General features: G+C 43.1%; 1 protein-coding gene across 1 annotated transcript in view; it reads left to right on the top strand.

The window, feature by feature from the left end:
* The window catches only part of LOC112646058 (transformation/transcription domain associated protein), a 114,290-nt gene that overhangs the window by 66,026 nt on the left and 20,932 nt on the right, over positions 1–27,332 (top strand). Inside the window, 16 exon segments of the mRNA XM_035717825.2 lie at positions 1,580–1,726; positions 2,458–2,657; positions 3,295–3,416; positions 3,734–3,947; positions 6,035–6,214; positions 8,556–8,702; positions 11,529–11,648; positions 12,034–12,321; positions 12,474–12,611; positions 13,242–13,354; positions 13,784–13,919; positions 17,288–17,479; positions 20,219–20,414; positions 21,090–21,355; positions 21,928–22,028; positions 26,761–26,962. Of these exon segments, the coding sequence (XP_035573718.1) occupies positions 1,580–1,726; positions 2,458–2,657; positions 3,295–3,416; positions 3,734–3,947; positions 6,035–6,214; positions 8,556–8,702; positions 11,529–11,648; positions 12,034–12,321; positions 12,474–12,611; positions 13,242–13,354; positions 13,784–13,919; positions 17,288–17,479; positions 20,219–20,414; positions 21,090–21,355; positions 21,928–22,028; positions 26,761–26,962 (2,762 nt within the window).

Below are 27,332 nucleotides of genomic sequence, written 5' to 3'. Positions count from 1 at the left end.
TTGAAAGTACAAAGGAAGGACAACTAAAAGTTGCCTCTCTACTTATTAACATTCACCCTTAACATCTTGACACGTGTCTTTTTTCTGTATATACATGTATAAATGCATATACAGGAAGCCCTTATTACTGCAAACATTTCTATCTGAATTTGCAAACTGAATACATTATTTCTTCTGAGTTTCTTGCTCTCCAAACTCTTGCTACTTGCTATCTGAAATTCAGGAGCCAGATAAATTTAGTTAAAATTGTATCCGTAATTGTTGAAGCTTGCCATCCCTATTCTGGAACCAGAATCGATTAGATAGTTGAGGAATGCTTTTGTGACTTTTTTTGAAGTTGGATCATACAGTAGATTCTGCTTTATAACCTGGCTTCCAGAGCATGAATATCTTGTTAATTCTCTAGAGGACTCTTTTAGAAGAGCTGATGACCGGTCAGTGGCCCTGCCTCCCTCCTGTGGGAGTGACAGCAGGCTGAGGGCAACACTGGGGCTGGTGCCTGGAGAACTGGTCACATCACTCCCCTCCCTGTTCTAGAGTCAGTTACCGACCCATCATCACCAAGTGTCACAGGTTCCCTCTTATGGAATCAGATTGATCATGCATTCACCCTCTACTGAGAAATTGTACAAATCTGTGAGTATTGCACCTATAAACGGCAGATAAATACTCTTTCATTGGTCTATAGTGGGAGCCATTAATATAAATTTAAAATTTAATGCGTAGGTCAGGTTCATTAAACTGTCAGGAAAGGTAACATTTTTTTTTCATGTATTCCATGTTTATGCTCTGATGTTTTGCTGATTTTTATTGAGCTTTGGCAGTTTTACAGAATGAGTACAAGCTGAATTCTAAAATATCATGTCCAGATAGTCTAGATTTTTTTTTTTAAGGACTGTGTTTCTTTCTTCCCTTTTTTTTTCCCCCCTTGCCCAAGCATATTATGGGACAAAAAACTTCACTTAGGATGGTTTGCTATAACCTAAAGATAAAATCCACACACAACCAAAGGTACGAACACTGTTTACCAAAGCATAAAAATTGGCTCTTGTGCTTGGTGTTGACCGTGCATTAAGAATTAATTCTTTGACATTAAGAATTAGAAGTATGGGGATCTCTGGGTGGCTCAGTGGTTTGGCGCCTGCCTTTGGCCCAGGACATGATCCTGGAGTCCCGGGATCAAGTCCCACATCGGGCTTCCTGCATGGAGCCTGCTTCTCCCTCTGCCTGTGTCTCTGCCTCTCTCTCTCTCTCTCTCTGTGTCTATCATGAATGAATAAATAAAATCTTAAAAAAAAAAAAAAAAAAAGAAGTGAAAATACAGTGCTCTAAAGTGTAGCATATGCCATTCAAAAGCTTGGAATGTTGACATTTGGGGTTCATCTGTACTTTTGTCAGAAAGGAGCACATTTTTGTTCAGCACATTTCAAAATGTTTTAAATATTCCATAAACATGGAATATGTGAAAAAAAATGTTACCTTTCCTGACATTGTTTTTGTTGTGATCCATTTTTTTTAACTTTTCTTAAAAAACAAAAACAAAAAACCAACAACCAACCAGCAAATTTCTGCCTTTTAGGGACCCTTATGATTCTCAAGTCAGCCTGCAGCAACAACCCAAGCTACATAGACAGGCTCATCTCGGTGTTCATGCGTTCCCTGCAAAAGATGGTCCGAGAGCACCTAAACCCACAGGCAGCATCGGGCAGCACAGAAGCCACCTCAGGTGATGGTTGTGGTCCCTGTGGGTTTTCACAGGCTCTGTGTCAAACCTCAGGGATGCTGCTGTGTGATTGAATGCTGAACCGAATGTGAAGTCCTCTTGTGTTTATGCAGTGCCTTGTCCATTTGCTCTCAACAGAGAGGTTTTGAGCATCTTATTTAAAACCAAAGTAAGACTCGTTTTTAAAATGAATTAACTCCCAAATTTGTGAATGTAAGGATGAAGGAATTTTTAGGTGGCTACACATTTATGTGGAACATTTCACCATTAAACAAGGGCAATCTGCTGGTTTTGCTGTAAAACAGATTGCATCACTCGAGCTGTTAGGCCTGACGATGACTTAAATTGCAGGTTGCAGGCCTGAGCTGTGGGCCCCAGGAACCTGCGTGATACATGGGTGTGGGTGGGAGCTGTGATTGGCACCGCTATTAGAGGCAACTCGGTACAGAAGTGCCGTGAATGTGGTTTCAGGGCTGGCTGAGTATGGGTCATCTGCCCTGGTCTATCCGCTCCATTGTCCCATCACCTGTGTGGAGGCTCTTAGAAGGCCACCCTCCCAGGCAGAATAGCAGGGGAGTGGTGAGGTACCTCAGATCCCAGAGTTCTCACTGGAGAAAATATTGGAGAGGGGGAGTGATGGGCAGATTCCGACACTCCACGTCACACACAGTGGTTGCCTATGGAAACACTGAATGTGGATTGTGGGGGTGTGTTCTTTTTCTCTGCATGAGCAGGAACGGGTGAACTAGTGATGCTGAGTCTGGAGCTGGTGAAAACACGCCTGGCCGTCATGAGCATGGAGATGAGGAAGAACTTCATTCAGGCCATCCTGACCTCCCTCATTGAAAAATCTCCTGATGCCAAGATCCTACGGGCTGTGGTGAAAATTGTGGAAGAGTGGGTTAAAAACAACTCTCCGATGGCAGCCAATCAGGTGAGCAGCCAGAGGGCTGTGCCCTGGCCAGGCAGCCACCTCCGTGTGTGTGTATGTTTAAGCACAGCTTTCTCAGCTCTTCTCCTGAAAGTTCTCCAGCAAAACATTTTCTCCCCTCTGTGACATTGACAGTATTCTTTCTTAAGATGAATTTTTCTCACTATGCTTAGCAGATTTTGACTGAAAGCTTGAAATAAGAGGTCAGTCCTCTTAATGTGGTTTTTTACTTGTATTAAACTGTTAAATGAACCTTACTTATGTCTTTATAGTGGTGTAAAGGTAAGACCCAAAAAATTAATAACAAGGGACTATTATTGAATTTAGTAAGATGCCTGCAAACTTATAATTTCTTCTATAATTTAGTTGCTTTCTCTTCCTAGTGAGTTGCAGCCCCAAGGAAAATTAGATGGGTGGCTATCTTGATTTTAGACAATTTGCAGATACAGCGAGGGTCTTTCTGTTCATAAATGACCTTGTCTTATTTTACTTGAAAAAATTACAGGAGGTTAAAAAAAAGAGAGAGCAGATGGCTAGAATACTTTTGAATATGTCTTTTTTCGAATAGAAGTAATTGACTTTTTCTCTAAAAAAAAAAATTATATATATATGTATGTATGTATACACCCAATTAATATAGACGCCTACACTTCGGGAGAAGTCCATTTTGCTTGTGAAAATGATGGCCTACATAGAAAAGCGCTTTCCGGAGGACCTCGAATTAAATGCCCAATTTCTAGACCTCGTAAACTATGTCTACAGGTAATAACTGCGGTTAACCAATTATTGCATGTGTGTGTCCACATTGTGTCCTTTGACAAAATGATGTAACAATCTTTTCATGATTGTTAAATCTCAAATATCCATGTAAATACTAAATCTTGTAACATATTTTGGCATGATTAATGCACCTTTTGCTTGAATGCTACATCAGCTCAGGTTGATTTGTGATACACCCTTGGCTTTCATATTGGTGTTTTGGAATGTTGGTGCCCACTTGTCTTCAGCTCACTGGCTTAAGGCCTACAGAGGCCCCCGCTTGTGTGGCTCTTCACCCGGTGTTACTCCTTCCATTTCAGGGACGAGACCCTGTCTGGCAGTGAACTGACTGCAAAACTCGAGCCGGCCTTCCTCTCTGGCCTGCGTTGTGCCCAGCCTCTCATCAGGGCAAAGTTTTTCGAGGTTTTTGACAACTCAATGAAACGTCGGGTCTACGAGCGCCTGCTTTATGTGACCTGTTCCCAGAATTGGGAAGCCATGGGAAACCACTTCTGGATTAAGCAGTGCATTGAGGTAGGATGGGCTCAGCTCACCATCTGTGGCCAGGGCATTGAAACTAGGAGGTGTTAACACTGTCTAAGATGAATTGGAAACCTCCACCGTAGACTGCTTTAATCTCTTCTAGGAAGAGACAAACACTTTTAAAGTTGTGCTTAAGTTGAAGGTTTTTGTTTTTTGTTTTTGTTTTGGTTTTTAAGGGTGATTTTAAGCTCTTAGAAAATGGAATGGTTTTCCTTAGTTTATAGCTAAAGGGTTCATTTTCTTCAGATACGAAAATTGTAAATTCTGTCTACATGCCCTTAAAGACACCATGAACTGGGATCGTCAGGTCCCGTCATTCTTAGAGCAGGAAGGTAGAGCAGCCAGGCCAGACCAGCCCAACAAAGCCATGGACTTTGATCCCTCAGTGTGAGGAGTCAGGGTGCCAGTAACAGGGGCCTGGGTAGGCCAGTCAGACCGTTCTAGTGGGTGGTCGGATATTCATGACATTTCTGATAGGATTGTAGTGAGACTTCCGATTTCTTGTGTGTTACTGAAATCCGCTTTCATTGGCTTAGTTACCTGCCTACTGCACTAGGCAACCTAGTTTCCCATAGGTTATCAATGCTATGTGGATGATTCTAATCTGCTGGTGTGGAAGGGGTGAAACCCAAAGGTCACCACGTTACTCTGTCCAATGAGACCGAAGATAGTGAAGTTCTTTTCAGGGGAAGAAGGGCCTTATGTACTGGGTGTCAGGGAGAGCTCATTGACATGTCTATGTTGATACTGCACGTGCGTTTCATAATGGCATGTGTTTGGAACTTGGCTAATGGCCACACGGGCAGAGTTCCTGATTTGTTCATCTTTCATTCGAGAGACTTGGTTGCTGTTAGGTGCCAGGCCCTGGGTCGGGTACTAGAGATACAAAGATGAAAACAACCTTAACCTGTGGTAGGTACACTGGAATTGATGGCGAAAGGACAGGTTATAGGGCACAAGCTGGGGATCTGCCGATCCTTCCCCCCATTTGTCCTCTCTGGTCTGTCACCAAGTGTTACCAGTTCAGGGCCACCTGCTTCTCAGCCTTTCTTCTCCTTCCTCCCTTGTGTGGCCACCATCATTGCTCACAAGGATGACAAGAACAGTTTGCTCACTGTCGACACTTTCCTCCTACCCACCACAGTTTTGCTATTGTGACAGAATTGCCCTAAATGAGATTGTGTCACTTCTTGCCTTTGTACTTGACACAAAATCAAACTTCTAGGATAGTCTTTCTTGCCCCCGAATGACCAGACCATTGCCTCTCCCTCCAGCCCTGTGCTGACCTCCATCCTGCTGGCCTCTTGTGTTCTCACACAAGCAACGATCTTAACACCAGGCTAGAGCAGGGTCCTTATTTTTCTTTTAGTCTCCCCATCTCATGGACATGTTATCACAGTGAGTATGTGCCTTTTTGTTTGGGTTTGGTTTTGGGAATTTTTTGTTTTGTTTTTTAGTATGTGTCTGTTAATGTGTTGATATGGGTCTTATCCTTCCTCTGACACTTCATCTCCACCGGAGCCTCAAAGCACCAAGTGGGTACTCAAGAAATATTTGCCTCCAAAATGCAAGAGTGACTTAGTTGAGGGGCAGTGGCCAAGTGGTGAAGCAAACTGGGATGTGGGGACTCATCAGGGAAGTGTTAGATGTGAGTGTGGAGTGTCACATTACAGAGTTTGTGAGCCACGCTGAGGAGCTTGTACTGTCCCCTCAGGGCCGTGGGAAGCCACCAGGGGACACAGGAAGAAACACTCAGGTCAGCTTTGTGTAAAGAGACAGGTTTGAGATGAGGAAGTCGATGAGTTAGGAACCTAGTCCATTCATGAGCTCATCTGGTGGGGGAGAAAGGTAATGAATTTATGCTTAAACATGGAGTCAGAGGTCCTGAGTGAGTGGTGTCTGGAAGAGAGGTTCAGACTCTCCATCTAAGCTGAGGAGAAGCAAACAGCAGAGTTGTGAGCCCAGAAGTCCTCAGGTGCACTGCAGTCAAGAGGACTAGGTCTTAACCATGGGTCCCTGCACCCCAAATGCCGGACAAATGTCCTAGGTTTGTCTGCTTTTTCATAAACTCTCTTCAGCTGCTTCTGGCAGTGTGTGAGAAGAGCACTCCCATTGGTACCAGCTGCCAAGGAGCTATGCTTCCATCCATCACCAACGTCATCAACCTGGCCGATAGCCACGACCGCGCAGCCTTTGCCATGGTCACACATGTCAAGCAGGAGCCTCGGGAGCGAGAGAACAGCGAGTCCAAAGAGGAGGTAATGCTCCAGATTGCATAGTGCCTCCTTCTCACAGCAATGTTTCTGTTTCCATTGATGAATTTTATATCAGCCTTCGATTTTGGGGAGGTGGGACGGCAAGATTCGCATATTTAAAACCTGTCTCTACCTCAGAGTTCAGAATATGGTACTTGTGTTCAATTAGATTTTTCTTTCTTTTTTATTGAGATACAGTTGACATGAATTACATTAGATTCAGGTGTTCAACAGGATTCAGTATTAACTTGTATATGTTATGAACAGTCACTACAGTAAGTCTAGTTAACATCTGTCACCACACAGTTACAAAAAAATATTTTTTTATAATGAGAACTTTTACTGTTTACTCTCTTAGCAACTTTCAAGTATCCAGTACAGTATTGTTAACTGTAGTCACCACGCTGTGCGTGACATCCCCAGGACTTACTTTATAACTGGAAGTTTATACCTTTTGACCACCTTGACCCATTTTGCTCATTCCTGATCTCCCTGCCTCTGACAAGCACCAATCTGCTCTCTATGAGATTGTGTGTGTGTATAAGATTCCACATATGAGTGAGATCATATGGTATTTGACTTATTTCACTTAGCAAAATGTCCTCAAGATCCATTCATGTTGTTGTAAGGCAAGATTTAATTTTTTTTTTTTATGGCTAAAGAATACTGCATCATATGTATATACACACCATGCCTTCATTATCCATTCTTCTGTTGGTGGAGACTTGGGTTGAATTGATAAGCATCTCGTAATGCCATTTAATTTTGAGATAGGTCACTTTATCATGAGCTAGTGCTGCTTAGTATAGGATATCCTAGTGTTTGGTGATTTTTCTCTCCAAGTGAAAGCGCATGTTGTGTTAGCACTACTCTCGGGAGGAATACCCACCATGGCTCCAGGGGGTTCCAACCAGCAGCTTGCTGTGAACCTCCGGAATCTCCATCTCATCCTGGCAGGGGCAGCCCTGGAGCCAAGAACTGGCCATTATGTCTTAATGGCCCTTAACACTCCAAGAGGAATGGCTCCCAGCATAGAAATTTAAATTGTGTCTCCTTTGGTTGTTGGCTATCAGAAGCTATCTCTCCTTGGAGTGTTGGGTTTTAGAAGTAGTCATCCACTGGTGCCCAAGTGGCCCAATTGGTTAAGCATCTGACTCTTGCTTTCGGCTCAGGTCTCCGCTCAGGTCACAATCTCAAGGTGGTAAGACTGGCCAGCATCAGGCCCCACACTTAGCAGGGAGTCTGCTTCCCCTTCTCCCTCTGTGCACCCCTCCCCTTGCTCACACAAGTGCCCACACATTCTCTCTAAGAAATAAAATCTTAAAAAAAAAAAAAAAAAGGCAGCTGCAGCCAGTATTAAAGGAGGAGGCACCTTCTTTGCTTTAAAAGGGATAGCTTAAGGGCAGCCCTGGTGGCTCAGCAGTTTAACGCCGCCTTCAGTCCAGGTCGTGATCCTGGAGACCCAGGATTGAGTCCCACATCAGGCTCCCTGCATGGAGCCTGCTTTGCCCTCTGCCTGTGTCTGTGCCCCTCTCCCTCTCTCTCTCTTTCTGTGTGTCTCTCATGAATAAATAAATAAATAAAATCTTAAGAAAAAAAAAGGATAGCTTGATCCCTCTTCTACATGTAGGATATCTACTCATTAACAAATGAGAATTTAAAATTTTCTTCTCTCTTGCTAAACACTAGATCATTTAGTGATATGATCTTTTCCTTCTGTAATTCTGTGTGAACTAAATTACCTACTTTGAAGTGATTCTTCTGCTTTTTCAAGGACACATACCAAATGGGGATAACTTGATTTGGAGGCTGGTTTGATGACTAGATTTTGGCTGTGACTTCTCAGAAGCTTCAGACAGAAATAAGATTTATTCCTTTTGGAAATAAGTCCTGTAAAACATTGTGCCAACAGATTCTGCATAGTGACCCTGACAATATTCTTAATCTGAATGAGGAAGACAACAATTGCATTGTGAGGCTATGACGGGCTGTAATTCTTTTAGTGCCTTATATTTATTATTTTTACTGTTTAGAGTTTATACTTTATTTTTCATTTTACTTAACCCAATCTAAATAGGAGAGCAAAACAGTGACCTTTCCATAGTGTTGTTTTAGCTTTTTTCCTTCTCCCCTTTAGTGTTACATAAAAAAAGAGAGGTCTGACCTAGTTAATCCGCTTGTTATTTTAGAACTTAAGATTATTTAAATAATTATAAACTTCCAGGAACCTGACTAAAATTTTACTTGCCAAAAATGTAACAAGAAGCTTGTAAGGGTCCTGTTTGTTGGGTTTTCTTCAACCATTTGACCTTTTGGTTTTACCTATTTGTGTTTTGTTTTGCAGGATGTAGAGATTGATATTGAGCTGGCTCCTGGTGACCAGACCAGCACACCCAAAACCAAAGAACTTTCTGAAAAGGACATTGGGAACCAGCTGCACATGTTAACCAATAGACACGACAAGTTCCTTGATACTCTCCGGGAAGTGAAGGTCTGTGTGCAAGTTCAGAGGGAGGGTGGTTCTTTTCCCCCCACTAAATATATTGAATCCTAAAGTAGGATTATGCCACAGTAATGTGAAACTGTCTTCTACAAGTTATAGGTAGCTTTCTTTCCTTTCTCAATTGACACCATCATAGTTCCATGAGACTCTAAAGTGGATATTCTCGGTAAAGATTTGAGAAACAAATCTCAAACAAATTTTTATAGCATCTTGGGGGAGAAAATAAGAAAAAGAAGTTAATTTTTCCACTGCTACTCTTTGAAAGAAATGGTAAAATTGTTTACTAAATATATGATAAAAAATACATGATTATTTTTCAAGTGCAGTAAAAGGGAAGAAATGAGAATAGGTTAACACGGTAAACAAAGTCTATGTCACTGTGCAAGGAGAGGTCCTCCAAGTGTATCTAAACTCTTGCTTCCACAAACTCTCAGGTTAATTGTTAATGTTAAGTGTAATCATTTCTAGTTAAAGATTAAGAGAATCCAGGGGCACCTGGTGGATGGGTTCAGTTGCTTAAGTATCTGCCTTCGGCTCAGGTCCTGATCTCGAGGTCCTGGGATGGAGCCCCATAATTGGGCTCCCTGCTCAGCAGAAGTCCAAATCCCCCTCTCCTTCTGCTCCTTCCCCACTCATGCATGCACACACTCTCTCTTAAATAAAAATCTTTAAACAAGAAAAACTAGGAGAATCAGTTAAGGTTCCATATGCCAAGTTCATTTAGAGGAGTATTACAAAGAAACAGTGATGATTCTGTTCATATCATGAGCCTAGGTGAAAAAAAAATTAGAAACTACTTCTCACAAATAGTTTCAACATGTAATTTCTCTGGTAACGTACCCTGATTTTATGTATTAAATCAACCTTTGAGCTTTTATATCTGAGTAATTATTTATGTGTTGATAAACATATAACACTTGGTCTTCTGGTGCATGGGACAGAAATCAGCATTCTTAACGTGTAGATGGAAGGTTTTCTCATTTACAGACTGAAGACTTTACCAGGCCCCTGTCCCTCTTGTCATCACTGTCAGGAGGAGGGATGGAGGATCTATGCCCCCAAACCTAAAGGTCTCTCTTGGCTAACAGTCATCACAATAAGTCCCCATGTAGATACTGACTTACTCGTTGCTTTGGCATGAGTGTAATGATCAGCTCGTTGTAGAAATCCGAGTACATTTTAGCAATACTGGATAACTGAATGAAATAGACAAGAGGAGCCAGCCCTCATGGAGCCTTTGTTGTAGTAGGGAAAGTAATAAACAGAAATAAAGTCAATATGTACTGTGTCAGGTGATGAGTGCTACAGAGAACAGCAAAGCAGCCAGGTGGCTTGGGAGTCAGAGGGAATGGTGTTCATGTTACTATATCATGTGTTTATAGAAGTCATTTTTTTTAGAGCAAGGTAGGGTTCTAAATCACTGCATTTTTGTAAGTCAGTTTAGCCCTGACATTTTCATTCTCGAAGCTCCTTGACCTGTGAAGTGGTCAGGGGCCAGTCGGCACTTCCAGGCTGTTTGTTTCTAAGTCTAGAGGGATTAAGAAGCATCCAGACAGGTCCTTCATGAAACCAGGCACACTTGCTCTCTTTTCTGCTGTGGGCATCTTGATCCCAGAATTGACCATTTTATTCCTTGGGACATCTGTGGAAGCCAGTGTCCCCTCCCTAATCTCCCTGTTGTAGGGCCACCACAGCATGCACCCACATATTTACCTCTCTCTATGGGATTGTGTGAATGAGAACAAGCCAGGAACCTATAGAATCCCCCATCTGCCCTCGAGACAAGCGTCTTTATTGGCAGGTCTGTGATCATGTATGGCCCTTCAGTGCTTTGGCCTCTGCTAAATTGACCTGGAGCCAGGAGGCAGCTGACATAGTGGCAAAGGAGGAGGGAGCACCCATGTGAGGTCATCCAGGCTCATTTTATCATGGTCTTCCTCACGGGGCAGTCTGTTACCAGCAAGGAGCATTCTTTACTTAAATGTCTTCGCTCATTTTCTTTGAAGTATTACATCTTTGCTTTCTGCATTTTTGGTAGATATGAATATGGGAGTGATTTTCTTTCTTGGATTTGCTGTTGAAGTAAGGATAGCATAATTATGACCCCCCATCACTGGAGCCCTGTCTCTGTGAGGAGGTGGGCTCCACCGGCCCAGGAGGCTTCAAGCCAGCTGCAAACCTGCCTGTTTATAGGAAGTATTGGCAGCTAATTCAGACTTCCAGAAACAGCAAAGGTGTGGACAAAGCCAGAGGCATCTGTGGATTTGGTTTAGTTTTTGGGCCCTGAGTTTCCTACCCTGACCCCTCTTGCAGTGCAGGGCAGGCATCCTGTTCCAGGCCAGGCTGCTCACTGTCCACTCTTGCCCACGGTCAGCTGCACAGACTCTTGAGTTCTTTCAGTTCCTGATTTGTTCTTCACAGTTGTACTTTTTGGCCAGTGACTTACCTCCTATGCATGTGCTCCTCCTCTTTTCTCTTTCATGTTTCCAGTGGCCTCTGCTTTGGTGGCATCTCTGTGCCTCCCGTTTGCACATCTGCACCAGCCTTGCATTTGCCCTTCTCAGATACTTGAAAGATAAAAAAACAAAACAAAACAACAACAAAAAAAAAACAAATGTAGGCATATCACTAGCTGCTAAGCACACCATGGGTTCCTGATGCTCAGAATCTGTGTTTTTGCTCTGACATGACACTTGCTCAATCTGTGAACGTTTGAAAGTGGAGGAATGTCTGATAAAGCATGAGACAGTAGTGTCCTGAGCTTGGACATATGAAGCACCCGCATGGCCACATGAATCTTTGTTGTTTCTGTAGACGGGAGCACTGCTCAGCGCTTTTGTCCAGCTGTGTCACATTTCAACAACACTGGCAGAAAAGACATGGGTCCAGCTTTTTCCCAGATTGTGGAAAATTTTGTCTGACAGACAGCAACACGTGAGTATATATTTTAAATCCTGTTTCAGGGGGCACCTGGGTGGGTCAGTAGTTGAGCATATTTGCCTTTGATTCAGGGCGTGGGATTGAGTCCCACATTGGGCTTCCCGCAGGAAGTCTGCGTCTCCCTCTGCATATGTCTCTGCGTCTCTCTCTATACATGTCTTTCATAAATAAATAAATAAAATCTTTAAAACTAAAAATAAATAAACCCCGTTTTGGAAAACGTAGTTTTAGGTTTTGATAAATATTGTGAAAGAAAGGACTCTAAGCTTCACAGGACAAGGAAACTGCTCACTGTAATCTGATAAGTGAATTCTCCAAAATCCTGTCAGATGCTACATAAGAGAGTAAAGACTTCAGTTGCCATGCTCTTTGGTTTCAGGCTCTGGCCGGTGAGATTAGCCCGTTCTTGTGTAGTGGCAGCCATCAGGTGCAGCGTGATTGTCAGCCCAGCGCATTGAACTGCTTTGTGGAGGCCATGTCCCAGTGCGTGCCCCCGATCCCCATCAGACCCTGCGTTCTGAAGTACTTGGGGAAGACGCACAACCTTTGGTTCCGCTCCACGTTAATGCTAGAGCACCAGGCTTTTGAGAAAGGTCTGAGTCTTCAGATTAAGCCAAAACAAACAACGGAATTTTATGAGCAGGAGAGCATAACACCACCACAGCAGGTGAGCCCCGCCTCTCTGTCGTCTTGGCCGGTGACCTCCCCATTCTAGTAAACCTCTCCCCAGGGATTTTAAGTTACAGCACAGTGAAGTTGCTTTATTGGGAAGAAAATGTTTTTGTCACAAGCTCTTAAGAAACCATGCTCTGTTTTCAGGAGATACTGGACTCCCTTGCTGAACTGTACTCCTTGTTACAAGAGGAAGATATGTGGGCTGGGCTGTGGCAGAAGCGCTGCAAGTACTCTGAGACTGCGACTGCCATTGCATACGAGCAGCATGGGTTCTTTGAGCAGGTAGACACCAGAGGCCCGTCCCCTGGCCAAGCCGTGGACTTGACGAGAAGTCGTTTCTAATGTTCTCAAGTCAGGGTTCATACTAGATAAAGTCACTGGTTTATTTCAAGCGTTTATCTTACATATAAAGACCCTTTGATTGGAGTTTCCGTTTAAGAGAAACCTACGTGTAGGACGTGAACATTTTTGAAACTCAGTCCTGAACCTTTTAACATTAGATGCTAAATGTGGATGCATTTTATCTGCAGTCAGTGGTCCTGTTGGAAATGGCAGGTAGATTGTAGTTAGTGTTTAAACTTTAATCCTCATGTTTGTCCTTCATTGAAGTGTGGCTACCATCCCAGGATATGGGTCTCAGTCCCATGGTAGGGGTACTGAGCCACAGAAACACCAGAAGCACAGGCATGAGCTGTGGCTTCTGCTGTCCTTGCTGAAGGACAGAGAGATGTACCCCGGGGCGCAGCAGTCTCTGTTGGCTCCGTCTGTCCTGTGGGGGATTATGTGACGCCTCTGTTGCCTACATGTGCAGAGCCTCAGGTGGCAGTGATCTTATAGAGAACCATGTAGGCTGCCCCCAGACCTGAGTTCCAGCTTGCCCTAAGTAATTGAAAGCATTATTAACTTCCTCAGGCACAAGAATCTTACGAAAAGGCAATGGACAAAGCCAAGAAGGAGCATGAGAGGAGTAATGCATCCCCTGCTATTTTTCCAGAATACCAGCTGTGGGAGGACCACTGGATTCGGTAGGCCCAAGTGCTTGACGTACTCAGGAGTCTGTTAAGGAAACTGGTAGAAGAAAAGTCTGAAATTTTCTAGTAATGAGTGCTGTTAAAGGGGAGCTTTGCTATTTTCTTTTCCTTAGAAGGAAAAGAACAATCTCAGAACAGCATTAAATATGTGACTAATTAAAAGCGACCATTGGAGAAACAACAAACGATCTCTGCCTTCCCACAAGCTCTGGTACTTTGGACTTTGCTGTGTGGTGGGCGGCTCTAGGTGTTCCAGGGGGTCAGTGTATTTCAGAGAGCTGGGGGCTCACTTCAGCCCACCCTTTGCCCTGTAGGGGGGATTTTTTTTTTTTCCCTGCAGAATGGCAGTAAACAACTTAAAATCTTACACTTTACACTCTGTGTGTTGGTAATTGAATTGCTCTTGAATCCCTGGTCTTCCAGGTGCTCTAAGGAGCTGAACCAGTGGGAAGCCTTGACGGAATACGGCCAGTCCAAAGGTCACATAAACCCTTACCTGGTCCTGGAGTGTGCTTGGCGGGTGTCCAACTGGACGGCCATGAAGGAGGCATTGGTGCAGGTGAGACACCCTCCCAACCACCAGGTGCCCCTCCCAGAGTCAGATGATGATCTCTGCAGCTGTGTGTGGTCCTTTCATGAAACCGTGGATCTCTAGCGAGTTCTCGTCACTTAGAACAAGCTGAGCAGTTTGGCAGGTGAAAGATAGCTCTTGGGAAACAAGCGTTATTTTTAGTTCTCTCTTAACACTTCCCAGATTTGTGCAATTTGGGAGTTAGATTAAGCATTCATTTGTTGTGGTGGAACTGGTGCAAGAGTGCTGCTGGAGGTGAGCGCAGCAAGGGTGAATCATGCACCGGGCCTGGTAGATTAGTAGCTGCTGTCGGCAGATATCTGCTGAATGAAGCATTGTTGTATTGAGAACATGTTCTGTGGAAGTGAAGTATAAGTGAAGCTGAGTCATGAATTTGAGTTCCACAGTTTTTAAATTCACTTCCATCCAGAGGAATTCGGTGCACAGCGGGAGAGTGAGCCCAAAAGCCCTGATCTCTTTTTCCCACCAGGGGGAATCCAAAAGCCACAGTCTTGGACAGCACAGCTCTGTGTCATCTGAGCCCCATGAAAGGTTATGATTTTTGCCTTAGTCGGTCTTCAGAGGCAGCCATTGCTGTTGCTCTTTATCGTTTCCTGTATCTGGGCCCTTACCTCATATTCCCCCTCAGCCCCTTTCCCTGCTTCTGCTCCTCATCTTTCTACCTTTTCCATGTGGTATTCATGGTTGGAGTGGAGGTGGAGGAAGTGTGTCATCCTGTTCTCACCTGCCCTTTTACCCAGCAGGACTTGTTTGTTCCCTTCTCGTAATATGGAGTTCCCTTCTCGTAAAACACATCCTGAGATTATAGTTACTGTCTCTGAAATGATGAACCTGAAATTTTAACCAATCTCATGGCTACCATGTTTATGTCATTACTGATGTCACTTTTTAACAAACCTGGAACATGTAAAAGATGGTAGAACTGAGAAAGCGAACCACAGGGGGTGGAGATAGCTCAAGGCTTGCATTTGGGGCTGGGATCTGGAAACTGCTCATCTGATGCAGGGAGTTTATGCCAGAGATAACCAATCACATCAGTAAAATGTATATCTTGTTTGTAACAAAATGCACTTATAATGGATTGTTATTTCTTTGCTCTGATAAAGGTTGTGCTGAGTAAATCTTTATAGCTCACTCTGGCATTTCCTTTCTTCTCCCTTTCCAGGGTTTCACTTAGCTGGATTCATGTAGCGTCATGCTGTCTGTAGGGCTGAGAAATGACTTTTTTCTTTCAGAAACCCTTAATTTTCTAAAAATTGTAAGGCTTTTACTGATTAGAAAAAGCTCAAAGTATATGAATAAACATTCTGGGTAGTCTGTAGTAAATTCAGATAGTCTTGGTCCAAATAGATGGTCCAAAATTATGTACTCATTTACTGATATGTTAAGGAAAAACCCCCTCAGGTTACTTCTGATTTTGTTCTGTGCATTATGATTTCAGGACTGCTTAAAGAAGTATGGTTGTTTCTAGGTTTGATTTAATTGATGGAGGGTAGCTTGTTTTGGGGTCAGAAAATAGGAGATGCCTTTATTCTTAGTGTTATGGAAGACAGATGTGGTGATTGACAGAAGCCCATCTTGAATAGTGTTTAAGCCCAGAAAGTGTGAGATTGGTATGATTTTAGAGGATCACATTGGAAGCAGATGTTTTGACAAGTTTGTCTTCCTAAATTTCTTCATTGTTGGATTATTGAGATAGAAGAGAGGCCATGAGTGTGAATGTCCTTTAAAGACGTAAGATGTAAAAAAAGGAAAGAAAGAAAGAAAGAAAGAAAAAGAAAGAAAGAAAAAAAAAGAAAAGAAAAGAAAGAGGGATCCCTGGGTGGCGCAGCGGTTTGGTGCCTGCCTTTGGCCCAGGGCGCGATCCTGGAGACCCGGGATCGAATCCCACATCGGGCTCCTGGTGCATGGAGCCTGCTTCTCCCTCTGCCTGTGTCTCTGCCTCTCTCTCTTTCTCTCTGTGTGACTATCATAAATAAATAAAAATTAAAAAAAAAATAAAAAAAGAAAGAAAGAAAGAAAGAAAGAAAGAAAGAAAGAAAGAAAGAAAGAAAGAAAGAAAGAAAGTCAAAAAAATAAGCCAAAGAGTTACATAAATGCAGGATGGCACCATCATCGTCATTATACTTAATATCATTCAGGCAGATAGTATTTTGGCACTAAAATGTGTGTGATTTTTTATCATTACCGAAAGCTGTTCAGAATGAATGTTACGTTGATTTTGTGACAGCAAATTCTATAAAATACCTTCAACAGATATATCCCTTTGTTCTTACACACAGAGATTATTTTTGAAAAGACCTTCATTTTTATCACTTATGTTTATAAATAACTGTTAGAGATTGATAAACTGAGATGAGTTCTAGTGCTTGAAGTTTTTTTTTAAATAAGCAATGTTTTCACATTTATTTTTTCTTTTCACATTTAAATACCCAAGTATCTTTTTTTTTTTTAAGATTTTATTTATTCATGAGAGAGGCAGAGACATAGGCAGAGGGAGAAACAGGTCCATGCAGGAGGCCCGATGCCAGACTCGATCCTGGGGCTCTGGGATCATGCCCTGCACCAAAAGCAGCTGCTCAACTGATGAGCCATCCAGGCATCCCATCTAGTGCTTTCTTTAAAAGGTTAGGCAAACAGCTTGCAAGGGCAGAAGTGGTGAGCACATGGAACCTTTATGGGCTCTGAGCCAGGTGGGGGTGGGGGCAGGGTCAGAACCAGGGAGAGGAAATGTGACAGCTCTGGGCTCTCCTTCATGATAGAACTGACAAATCAAGATGTGAAAACTCTGGGGGAGATTTTATAGTAGGTAACAGAGTGTGGCTTTTGAATGACAGTCCAATTTATGAATGTTCTCTTCTTATCAATCGGAATTGTTGCCTTTTGCTTTCTTGTAATGTGGAACAAATTGGATTGATGTCCTAGGATAACAATATGAATTGGAAACAATTCCAAATTGTATTTATCAGGGTGGAGATGAACATATGTTTAATACATTGGAAATTTGCTGACTGACTTTGTAGCCAAGTGGTGATTGTTAATCTGGCCTGTCACAACAGGGTTGATTGGTTTCTCTCTTTTCTGGAACTGCTGATGACTTAAGGCAAAGAACCTATAGAGATTGGCTACTCACTAGTATTTGGAAAAGGAAAGTATTCAGAAAAATGCAGTCTAAATGTATGACTTTTCTAAAGAAAGTAAGCATTTATTCATAGCTTAATTTCTGTCTATTGCCTTGCATAATTGGCTATAAAAAAATTGGCTTGCATTTTTGACCCTTCATATTGAGAGGAAAATTGCCCATTGCTTCCCATGTGATGTTCTTTCACCACCAGGTGGAAGTAAGTTGTCCCAAAGAGATGGCTTGGAAAGTCAACATGTACCGTGGATACCTGGCTATTTGCCACCCTGAGGAGCAGCAGCTCAGCTTCATCGAGCGCCTGGTGGAAATGGCAAGCAGTTTGGCCATCCGTGAGTGGCGGCGGCTGCCCCATGTGGTGTCCCACGTGCATACACCTCTTCTCCAGGTGGGTGAGGCACGCTTACCACCCTTGTGGTGAGGAGTCTTGTGGGCCTGTCGCTGCAGCCCATCTCCTGTCCAGGTGTAGGTCCATAAACCGAGCTGGACAGCAGGAAGGAAAATCCTTCCATTCATTTTGTCCTCTCTCATTTAAACTCGTTCTCAGTAAAAGAAAGGCCAGGGTCAAAATATAGAGGAATAAAATGTTGCGTCTCATTTTTAGAGCTTCCATGGTATGTAAATGACAGAGGACATTTAAGAAGTGATTTTGATGATTCTCATTTTTGCTCTAAGCATTTTCTTTAATGCCCATTATACCCCATCAGTGTGATGCCACTGTGCAACATGAGACTGCAGAGTGCCGGTTGCATAGCCTGCGCCTTAGCCTCTTCCTTGCTGGATCATCTGCACTGTTTCTGATGGTTCATTCCAGCCACACAGGCCACCTTCACTTGCCAGGCTCTGACACAGTCTCTCCTACAGCCCCTCGCACACAGTGCTCCTCTGCACAGATTGTACTTCTCCCACCTCTCTGCCTGACCTTGAGGATCCATATAAGCAGGAAGTGAAGGCTAAGGCATAACTGAAAATTGCCCAGCTGAGTGTTGAATGCAGGCCACAGCAGGCACATAGCCCCTTAGCAAATGCTGAGCAACTTGGTGGTTCTGGTCGTTTACTGACATCTCTGGCTCCCTGGCTGGCCACTAATCCAACAGAGCATAGACTTAAGTGGTTGCATTCTACATACAATAGAGCCTTGATAGAGTAGCGTACCAGTATACTTAGTGGGGGTCCCAGAGGAAGTGGAGCCAGAAGAGGGGCCAAAAGGAGTATTGGAAGAAATCATGCCTGAAAACTGCCCAAATTTGATAAAGAAACCAATTTTATTTATAAAGGAGATACACATATGAGCTTATATGCGTGGGAAAAATTGCTCATCATTAGTCCTTAGGGAAATGCAAATTAAAACCACAGTGAGATATCTCCTATCCCCTACGCTGCTGGAATAAAGACAATAATGAGAGTTGGTAAGGATGTGTAGAAATTGGAACCGATGGGATTATAAAATAGACTGGAAATACTCTGACAGTTCCTTAAAATACTAAGTACAGAATTCCTGTAGGATAGCAGTTTTGATCCTAGAGAAATTAAAACATGACCATACAAACACTTGTCCACTGATGTTCATGGCAGCAATATCCAATAATGGCCAAAATGTGGAAACTGCCCAGATGGCCACCACATGTTGAATCAATAAACAGTGGCAGATCCAGGCAGCAGACTGGCATTCGGCAAAGGCCCATTGCAGCAAGGGTGAGCCTTAGCAACACACTGAGTGGAGAAGTGGGCACAGAGGGATGCATGCTGTATTGCATCTGTGAGGAGTGTCAAGGATGGGGAAATGTGCAGAAATGATGCAGATCCCACCCTGAGGCAGGAAAGAGGATGGGAAGAGGCTGCTGGCAGATCCAGGGCCACTTTTGGGAATAAGGTAGGCGTTCCCATGCGCAGATGAAGATTATATGACTTCGGGAACATCCTAGAAACTACTGAATTGTACACTATAAAGGGAATTTCAGTGATGTTTTAATTGTATCTCAGTGAAGCTGTTGTAAAACAGATACTGCACTGTTGTGCTTTCAGTAAGCTCTTGGCAAGAGAGGTGTGCAGAAAACTGAAGGTAATGAACTGAACTCAAGGCACAGATGGAAAGTGGAGCTTCTTGCAGGCAGTGTCTGCAGTTAAGATCAGTCAGTAGGCCAGCAAGTACTAAATCTAGGTGCTGTGCTCAGGAGGTTCTAATAAGTTTAAAACCGAGATTCTGCTCCAGAAGAGTGTCCAGCTGGAAAGGGAGGAGGCAAAATTTAAAAATTTAAAACGAGGGAGGCAAAATTTAAAACGAGGGAGACTGATTCGGTGCCATGCAGTAGGGTGGAGAGTGAACATGGGATTTAGTGAAAGGAGAGACCCCCGTGGGAGGGGAGTGGAACCTTATGGGTGGGTAGACTTGGGATGGGCTCAAAGTTGTGGCCAGGGCATTTGGAACCAGCAGCTCATCTGGGGTGTAAAGGGGACAGACTCGTGAGGGACGTGATAGAAAGCATATGTGCCAGCCCAAAGGGATCGCCCAAACCATGTTTTGAGATGCTTAGTATGACCATGGGGTTTAAGTGTGGCTGGAGACCCTGAGGGCCAATGGACCAGACTGTTCTGACCTGAGCCTTCAGTAGGAGAGCCTGGCTTAGTTGATGGCAAAGGGAATAATAGACAGTTTGGGGAGCTACCCGTTAGTAAAGTGTGCTGCCTGCACCACTGTGCTCCCTCTCCTGTCTCACAGTAGCCACAGAGCTGAGTTTTTTGTTGTTGTTGTCTTTTCTTTTCTTTTTAAGATTTTATTCATTCATGAGAGACAGGCAGAGAGAGAAGCAGGCTCTCTATAGGGAGCCTGATGCGGACTCGATCCCTGGGATCACGACCTGAGCCAAGGGCAGACACTCAACCACTGAGCCACCCAGGTGCCCCACAGCTGAGCTTTTAAAAGTGGAGGGATCACAAGAGCAGAGTTTAGGGTGAGGAGTAGACAAAATGTGGATTTGCGGTATCTGGACAAGCTCGAGTGTTTCCTTCAGTATAAGTGAGTCGTGAAAGCTTTACAGTCACCAGATAGCTGATGGACTCTGGTTTATTTTCCTCATCTGCTTCTTACCCTGATGCTCACTGTGGAATCCCTTCTGGTCCCATTCAGGCAGCCCAGCAGATCATTGAACTGCAAGAAGCCGCACAAATAAATGCTGGCTTACAGCCGACCAACCTGGGCAGGAACAACAGCCTGCATGACATGAAGACAGTGGTGAAGACGTGGAGGAACAGGCTGCCCATCGTGTCTGACGACTTGTCGCACTGGAGCAGCGTGTTCATGTGGAGGCAGCATCATTACCAGGGTAAACCCACCTGGTCCAGCATGCATTCATCATGTAATTTTCCAGACATCCCACTGTTCTGCTTTCGTGTCTTGGTTTTGTTGTGGGTTTTTTTGTTTTGTTTTGTTTTTGTTTTTGTTTTTTTCGTTTTTGTTTTTTTCTTTCACCAGATGTTCTATTTTCTGGCAGGTTTGGTAGGTGGTGGTTGGTCTGGTGAGGGTAAAGGTGAGGGCAGTGAGAGATGAGGAGCTTCTCCCCACCTGCTAATGCTTCTCTGGTGAGAACAGTTGCCACTGGAAGTATAGACGGTGGGATCTGAGCTCCAGGGTGTGGCGCTCATGGTGGAGGCACCCCGAGGAGGAGCTGCTTGACAGTGGCTTGTGGAGCCTTCTCCAGGTGGCCTGGTCCTCTCTGCTCCTCCCTTCAAGCTGCCAGGCACCTCTTCAGAGCCACCTTTCTGATTTAGTTAACCATGATGCTAATGCTCAGCCGTTAGGCAGTGCTGCTTAACCTCTTATTTTTATATAAAATATCTTCCTTGTATAAAACCCAAGGAAAAGTAATGAAGGTTTGTCACAGAGTTTCCCGTTTTCATAAGCCACATGTGCGTGTTTTTCATTTTTTATTCAAGCCTTATTGCGGAACACTTTGAGAAATGTTTGGCAGGGACTGATAGCTCTTTTCTTTGCTCTCTAGCTATTGTAACTGCCTATGAAAACAGTTCTCAGCATGACCCAAGTTCAAACAACGCCATGCTTGGGGTTCACGCATCTGCATCGGCGATCATCCAGTATGGGAAGATCGCCCGTAAACAAGGACTGGTCAACGTAGCTCTGGACATACTAAGTCGCATTCATACTATTCCAACCGTCCCTATCGTTGATTGCTTCCAGAAGATTCGACAGCAAGTCAAATGCTACCTCCAGCTGGCGGGAGTCATGGGGAAAAACGAGTGTATGCAGGTAGAGTGACAACGGAAGCTGGTGCCTTCCCCCTCTGCTGAGGAGGTCTGGTGGAGCACAAGTACCCATATGGAAACTCCTGGTACAGAAAGCAGGAAAGGAGGGTCAGAACTTTATATAAACACAGCATTATTAGCAGGAAACAGTCCCTTCACAACTAGAAAGGGAAAAGATACCACTTGAGTGTTGAAGGTCCACTTTATGGTCTCTGTTTCACCTTGTCCTTGGTTAATATATTTAAGGAGAGAAAATGAAAAACAGCAGGATTATGGATGTAAAAGTAGATTTTGATGATGTTGAGAGGAATATTAATGAAAACAGGGAAACGGACTTAGGCATACAAAGCTTTGGAAGAAAGTATCTTTAAGGTATCAGAATCGAATGTGGCATTTAGTGATTCCGTTGAAGTATGCTTGTCAGGCAAGAACTGTTCATGGTAGCAAGTTGGCTCTCAACTTAAGTTGCTTGTCGATGACCCTTAGGACTTACTACCTAGAGAAATATTTTAATGCTGTTTTAACATCACTGTCTAGAAATTTCAAGAGCTTTTTTCCTTTTTTTTTTTTAAACAGGGTCTTGAAGTTATTGAATCCACAAATTTGAAATACTTTACAAAAGAGATGACAGCTGAATTTTACGCACTGAAGGGAATGTTCTTGGCTCAGATCAACAAGTATGTATGTTATACAAGAGAAGAAAAATTCATCAACTTAGTTATAACTTGAAGTCATTGTGAAGCTGCAGCTTAAAGTCGGTATGATTTAGTGATAGTTGTCAGAGGTAATTCTCCAGGTAGTCTGTCTCTGTGAAGATAGTAACTTAGAGCAGATTGATTAGCCAGTTTGATGTGTAGTACTTAAAGACACTTTTTAGAAATGAATTGCTTAAACACAGAACTGCTGAGAACATAAATACATTTCCCCATTTTCACAGCATGACATTTTGGACTAGAGTTGATTTGATTCCTTTTATGGAAACAGTTCTTATTTTAGAACGGGGTCAGTCAGCTCTGACCTGCAGGCCAAATTCGGCCAGCATCTGGTTTTTGTAAATGATGTCTTGGAACACGCCCGTTCTCACTGATGTTGTCTATGGCTGCTTTCACACTATAGCCACAGAACGGAGTAGCTGTGACAAATTGTTTGGCCCACAAAGCGGAAATCCATTTACTGTCTGGCCCATTACAGAAAAAGGTCCTAGAACCCTGCTTTAGAGAAATGAACATGAGATGAAATTTTGTTAAAAGGATACTGATGAGGGATCCCTGGGTGGCGCAGCGGTTTAGCACCTGCCTTTGGCCCAGGGCGCGATCCTGGAGACCCAGGATCGAATCCCATATCGGGCTCCCGATGCATGGAGCCTGCTTCTCCCTCTGCCTATGTCTCTGCCTCTCTCTCTCTCTCTGTGTGACTATCATAAATAAATAAAAATCAAAAAAAAATTAAAAAAAAAGGATACTGATGAAATATATTAAGATGCTGCTTATTGCCATATGTAGAGCTGTAAAGCCCACTTTTTACATTTCAATAAAAGGGGTTGCATTTTTAGCTTATTTTAAATAAGGAAGTGATTTTGTCAAGATAAATTTTTTTTTAACATTTCAAATTCACGTGACCTAAAATACACCATTCAGAAGTGTACAGTTAGTTCAGTGGGCTTAGCACATTAATGGTGTTGTACAACCATCACCACCTGCTAATTCTAAAACATTTCCATTATCCTCAAAAGAAACCATATACCTGTTAGCAGTCACTCCCTGTTTTCTCCTTCCCTTGTACCCTGACATCCACTAATCTTTATATCTCTGTGATGTTCTTATTCTGAACATTTTGTTTTGTTTTTTGAAGATTTTTTTATTCATGAGAAACAGAGAAAGCGAGAGCGGCAGAGGGAGAAGCAGGCTCCATGCAGGGAGCCTGACTTGGGACTTGATCCCGGGTCTCCAGGATCAGGCCCTGGGCTGAAGGCGGTGCTAAACCGCTGAGCCACCCGGGCTGCCCTATTTTGAACATTTTGAATAAATGGAATCCTACAGCCTTTGGCCTTTTGTGCCTGGCTGCCTTCACTCAACATCATGTTTTCATGTGCTATAGCCCGTGTTAGTACTTTGTTCCTTTTTGTGGGTGAATAATACTCCACACTGTGTCTATATGTTTTATTTATGCATTAACAATCAGTGAACATTTGGACTATTTCCACGTGTGATTACTATAAGGTGGCTGTGAGCGTTCACGTGCAAGGTTTTGTGTGAGCGTTTGTTCTCACTTGCCTGGGGCATATAGGGGTGAATTTGCTTGGTCATGTGGTATTTCTTTATCTTTTTGAGAAACTGCAAGATGGTTTTCCAAGTGGCTGCACCATTTCACACTCCCACCAGCAGAGTTTGTGAGTTTCTAGCTTCTCCACATCTTTGCCAGCAGTTGTTGCTTCCCATTTTTCTGATTGTAGCTGTGCTCATGAGTATGAAGTGGTGCCTCACTGGTTTTGATTGTCATTTTCCTGTTGATCAGTGATGTTGAGTGTTTTTTCTATGCCATTTGTTTGTCTTCTCGACAGAAACGTGTTCAGTTAACTTTGTCCATGACTAGGTTGGATTATTTGGCTTTTTATCACCCAGCTCTAATTCTGAGACATTTGGATGTAAGTGTCTCTGAGGTACACGGTTGTAGACATTTGCATGCTTTCTGGAGGCTGCCTTCTCACTTTCCTGATTATGCCCTTAATGCACAAAGCTTCTCATTTTGAAGTTGAGTGTATCTGTTTTCTTGGGTTGCTCATACTTCTCATGTCTTTAGCTATGACACCATCACTTAACTTAAAATCACAAGATTTATTCCTATGAGTTCTTTGAAGAGTCTTAACAGGGTTAGCTCTTCAGTCAGGTCTTTAACCATTTTTAGTTAATTTTTATATGTGGCAGGAGATAGTGGTCCAAATACATTCTTTCACATGTGTATAATCTGTGTCCCAGCACCAGTTGTTGAAAAGACTTCTTTCCCATAGAAGGGCCTTGGCTGCCTTTTAGAAAGTTAGCCGACCAGAAAGGTAAAGGTTTGTTTCTGGACATTCAGTTCTGTTCCATTACTGTATATCCATCCTTATGCTGGGGCCACACAGAGTTGCTTACTGTTGCTTTACAGTAAGATTTGGAATTGGGGAGCGTTCTTCAACTTTATTCATTTCCAGGATGGTTTTGGCTGTTTGAAATCCCTAACATTTCCCTTTTTGTTGTTGTTGTTGTTGTTTGTATATTTTTTTATTGGAGTTCGACTTGCCAATATATAGTATAACACCCAGTGCCCTCCTCCGTGCCCGTCACCCAGTCACCCCATCCCCCCGCCCACCTCCCTTTCCACTACCCCTTGTTTGTTTCCCTGAGTTAGGAGTCTCTCATGTTCTGTCAGCCTCTCTGATATTTCCCACTCATTTTCTCTCCTTTCCCCTATGATCCCTTTCACTATTTTTTATATTCCCTGTATGAGTGAAACCATGTGATGATTGTCCTTCTCTGATTGACTTACTTCACTCAACATAATACCCTCCAGTTCCATCCACATTGAAGCAAATGGTGAGTATTTGTCCTTTCCCTGACATTTCCACATGAGTTTTAGATTCTCCATTCCTGCAAAAGAGATCTTTGGAATTAGAGTGATTGATCGCAGTGAATCTATAGGTGAATTTGGTGTTACCATCATAACAGTGTTAAATCTTCCAGCTCATAAACAAATGATATTTATTTAACAGTGTTTTCACTTAATAGTGTTTTACATTTTTTAGCATTACAAGTCTTGTATTTCTTATGCTAAATGTATTTCTAAATATTTTATTTCTACTGATATTAGTGAATTTTATTTCCAGATTCTACATAGCTAAAGTATAGAAATACACCTGAGTTTTGTATGTTACTCTTAAATTTTCAACTTTGCCAAATGTTTATTTGCTCTGGTGTGTGTGTGTGTGTGTGTGTGTGTGTGTGTGTGTGTGTGTGTGTCATCTTTAGGGTTTTCTGTATATGAGATTATGTCATCTGCAAGTGGAGATAGTTGTACATCTTCCTTTCCAATCTGGATGCTTTTACTTTTTTTTTGCCTGATTGCTCTACCCAGGACTTCCGGTAGTAAGTTCAATAGAAGTGGTGAAAGTTCTTGTGTTGTTCCTGGTCAAAGAGGAAAACCTTTTAGTTCTTCACAATTGAGTAAGATGTTACCTGTGGGCTTTTCCTGTGTGACCTTTATTATGTTAAAGTAGTTTCCTTCTATAACTAGTTGGATGTGTTTATCATGAAAGGGTGTTGGATTTCGTCAAATGCTTTTCCTGTACCAGCTGAGATGATGGTGTGTTTTTTTTCCTTCTGCTAATGTGATGCATCACATGGGTTGTTTTATTTTTTGTTTGTTTGTTTGTTTATTATTTATTTATTTATATGTTGACCCAACACCTTGCATTGCTGTGATAAATGCTACTTGATCATGGTGTATAATCCTTTTCATATGCTGTTGGGTTTGGTTTGCATTTATATTCATGAGGGATAGGAGTATCTATTTCTCTCATGTCTTGTACGTTGTTGGAAGATGTAAAGCTGTCTCTTATTTGCAGATAGTAATGTGGTGCAGCCACTGTGGGAAATAGTTCATGAGTTCCTCAAAAACTTAAACACAGAATTCCCCTATGACCCAGGAATTCCACTCTTAGGTATATACCCAAAAGACTTGAAAACGGGTGCCCAAGCAGGTTCTTGCCCATGAATGTTTGTAGCAGCGCTGTTCACAGTAGCCAAAATGTCAAAACAACTCAAATGAATGGATAAGCAAAGCACAGTGTAGAGACACAAAGTAGTATTCAGATGTAAAAAGGAATGTGTTGGGGATCTCTGGGTGGCTCAGCGGTTTGGTGCCTGCCTTTGGCCCAGGCGCGCAATCCTGGAGTCCCGGGATCGAGTCCCACTTCGGGCTCCTGGCATGGAGCCTGCTTCTCCCTCTGCCTCTCTCTCTATGTCTATCATGAATAAATAAATAAAATCTTAAAAAAAAAAAAGGAATGTGTTGACACCTGCTACAGCATGGGTGAACCTCAAAAAATCTGTGCTAAGTGAGAGAAGCCAGGCATGAAAAGTCACGTAATACACGATTCCGTTTCTATGAGATACGCAAAATAGGTCAATCCATAGAGCCAGAAAGTGGGCTGCTGGTCCCCAGGGACTAGACATTGGGGAAGATGGAGAGTGACTGCTCCACATTATGGGGTCTTCTTTTGGGATAATAACAGTGTTGTGGCACACAACAGAGTGGCAGTTGTATGACAGTGTTAAGGTACTAAATGCCACTGAATTACTCGTTTTAATATGGCTGACTTTGTTACATGAAGCTCACCTAAAAAAAAATCGTTTTGATTTTGTCTTCTCACAGATCTGAGGAAGCAAACAAAGCATTTTCTGCAGCTGTGCAAATGCATGATGTGCTGGTGAAAGCTTGGGCCATGTGGGGTGATTATCTGGAGAACATCTTTGTGAAGGAGCGGCAGCTACATCTGGGGGTGTCTGCCATTACCTGTTACCTGCATGCATGCCGACATCAGAATGAGAGCAAGTCAAGGAAATACTTAGCCAAGGTAAGGCCAAAATAACTACTTTTCACCAAAGGCTGTCTGGTAGCCTACAGGTTTGCACGGGAAGCCAGCTCTTTCCTCATCCATGCTGGAGGTAAGACATTTTGTGGTGACACTGTCCATTCCCATTACTCTTCTCAGTGTCTGTCATAGTTCAGTAGAAAGCTAAGAAAACTGAGGCCTAACATACCTGGAGTCCCAGGACTTTAAAGCAGCAAAACCATGCCTGGCATCAGTCCTGGGAGTCAAGTCCAGTGTTCTTGGGACCTCACCCTGGACACAGATTCCTACAGACTGACTAGGCTGCCAGGAGAGCTTACCCGCCTGACACCTGGTAGATTCTCCCCTCTCACTTGCAGGAGAGGTGCACACA

Source organism: Canis lupus, chromosome 6, assembly GCF_003254725.2.
Source record: "Canis lupus dingo isolate Sandy chromosome 6, ASM325472v2, whole genome shotgun sequence".
Lineage (NCBI taxonomy): Eukaryota > Metazoa > Chordata > Mammalia > Carnivora > Canidae > Canis > Canis lupus.
This window is presented reverse-complemented; position numbering and strand designations above follow the sequence as displayed.